Source organism: Entamoeba invadens (assembly GCF_000330505.1).
Source record: "Entamoeba invadens IP1 unplaced genomic scaffold scaff_1105074724735, whole genome shotgun sequence".
NCBI classification, from domain to species: Eukaryota; Evosea; order Mastigamoebida; family Endamoebidae; genus Entamoeba; species Entamoeba invadens.
Window position 1 is genome coordinate 43,819 of NW_004191848.1, and position 1,339 is coordinate 45,157.

The following is a 1,339-nucleotide window of genomic DNA, read 5'->3' on the forward strand; positions in this document are numbered from 1 at the left end:
AATTATTTAAAGAGAATATATCCAAAATCAATAATTGTTTGGTGGATAAAGACAAGTTCTATATGAGATTATATTGTATATTCTCCTGTTGTCAAGACGTTAGAATATTTAAATAAAATCATATTAAATTCCGAAATAATAATTTGAAAAGTTTAAATATAGATGTTGACAACTTTATTAGTATATCTGCTTTAGCTAATCACTATTTCAAATTACATGTTTACACACAAATTCCAAACTTAATGCAATATTCTGGGAAAGTTAGAGAATTTATATAGGGTGCAGTATATGGAAGTAGAAATATGTGTAGAGATAATATTAAACAACATGTTACTAAAGATTCAAATGATTATGACTCATGTTCATTATATCCTATCGCTATACATATGCTAAAACTAGCATCTGGAAAACCTATATTTATCCCACAAGAAACCTGTAATAAAACTATATTAAATCACTTAATGTTAGAACAACAATTAGAACCAACAAATGAACGTTATATATCAGCATTTATTGTAGATATAGAAATAACCAAAGTTAACAAACATTTACATTTTCCAATTATAACTAAGAAAGATAAAAAAGGTAATCATAATGTTAATGAATGTTGTACAATGAGAGTAGATAATATTATGCTTGAAGATATGATTAACTTTCAACAAATAGAGTTTAATATTATTAGAAAATATTATTGGACTGGATGTAAATCTAATATGTTTTGTAACGAGATTGAAAAGATAAACAATTTAAGATTTAAACTTAAAAAAGAAGGTAATCCGTTACAAAATAATTATAAATTATTGATGAATAGTTCATATGGAAAAACGATTCAAAAACCAATTAAAATTTAATTGGTTTACAAATATATCAATAATAAAGGAAAATGCGATTCAAATAGATATCTTAAAAAGAACTTTACATTAGTTAAATCTATGTATTACATATCAGATAATATCAGATGTTATGAAACAAATAAACCATTTGATGACTTCTATGTTCCAAATCTTAAAAGGTGTACAAATATTAAGTATGAGTAAAATAACAATGAATAAAGTCGAATAATTAAATGAAGATTTAAATTTTGATATATATTATCAAGACACTGATAGTATGCATATATACAAATATAAGATCGAACTATTAAAAAAATATAAAAAGAAATATATGGTAAAACATTAAGAGGAGGTGAATTAAAACAATTCCATCCAGATTTTGATGAATTATCTGGAGATGTATATTCAAAAGAATCTTTTTTCTTTGGAAAGAAAGCTTATATTGATGTATTAACAAACCAGAATAAAGAACACTCTTTACATCTAAAATTAAAAGTAATTCTAAA

At 23.4% G+C, this 1,339-nt stretch overlaps 1 protein-coding gene across 1 annotated transcript; it reads left to right on the forward strand.

Moving 5' to 3' along the window:
- Nucleotides 1-302: 302 nt before the first annotated feature.
- Nucleotides 303-851, forward strand: EIN_516060 (hypothetical protein; the record flags this gene model as incomplete). Its single annotated transcript, XM_004185504.1, has 1 exon — nt 303-851. The coding sequence occupies one exon, from the start codon at nt 303-305 to the stop codon at nt 849-851; it is 549 nt and encodes a 182-aa protein (XP_004185552.1).
- Between the last annotated feature and the right edge of the window lie 488 nt (nt 852-1,339).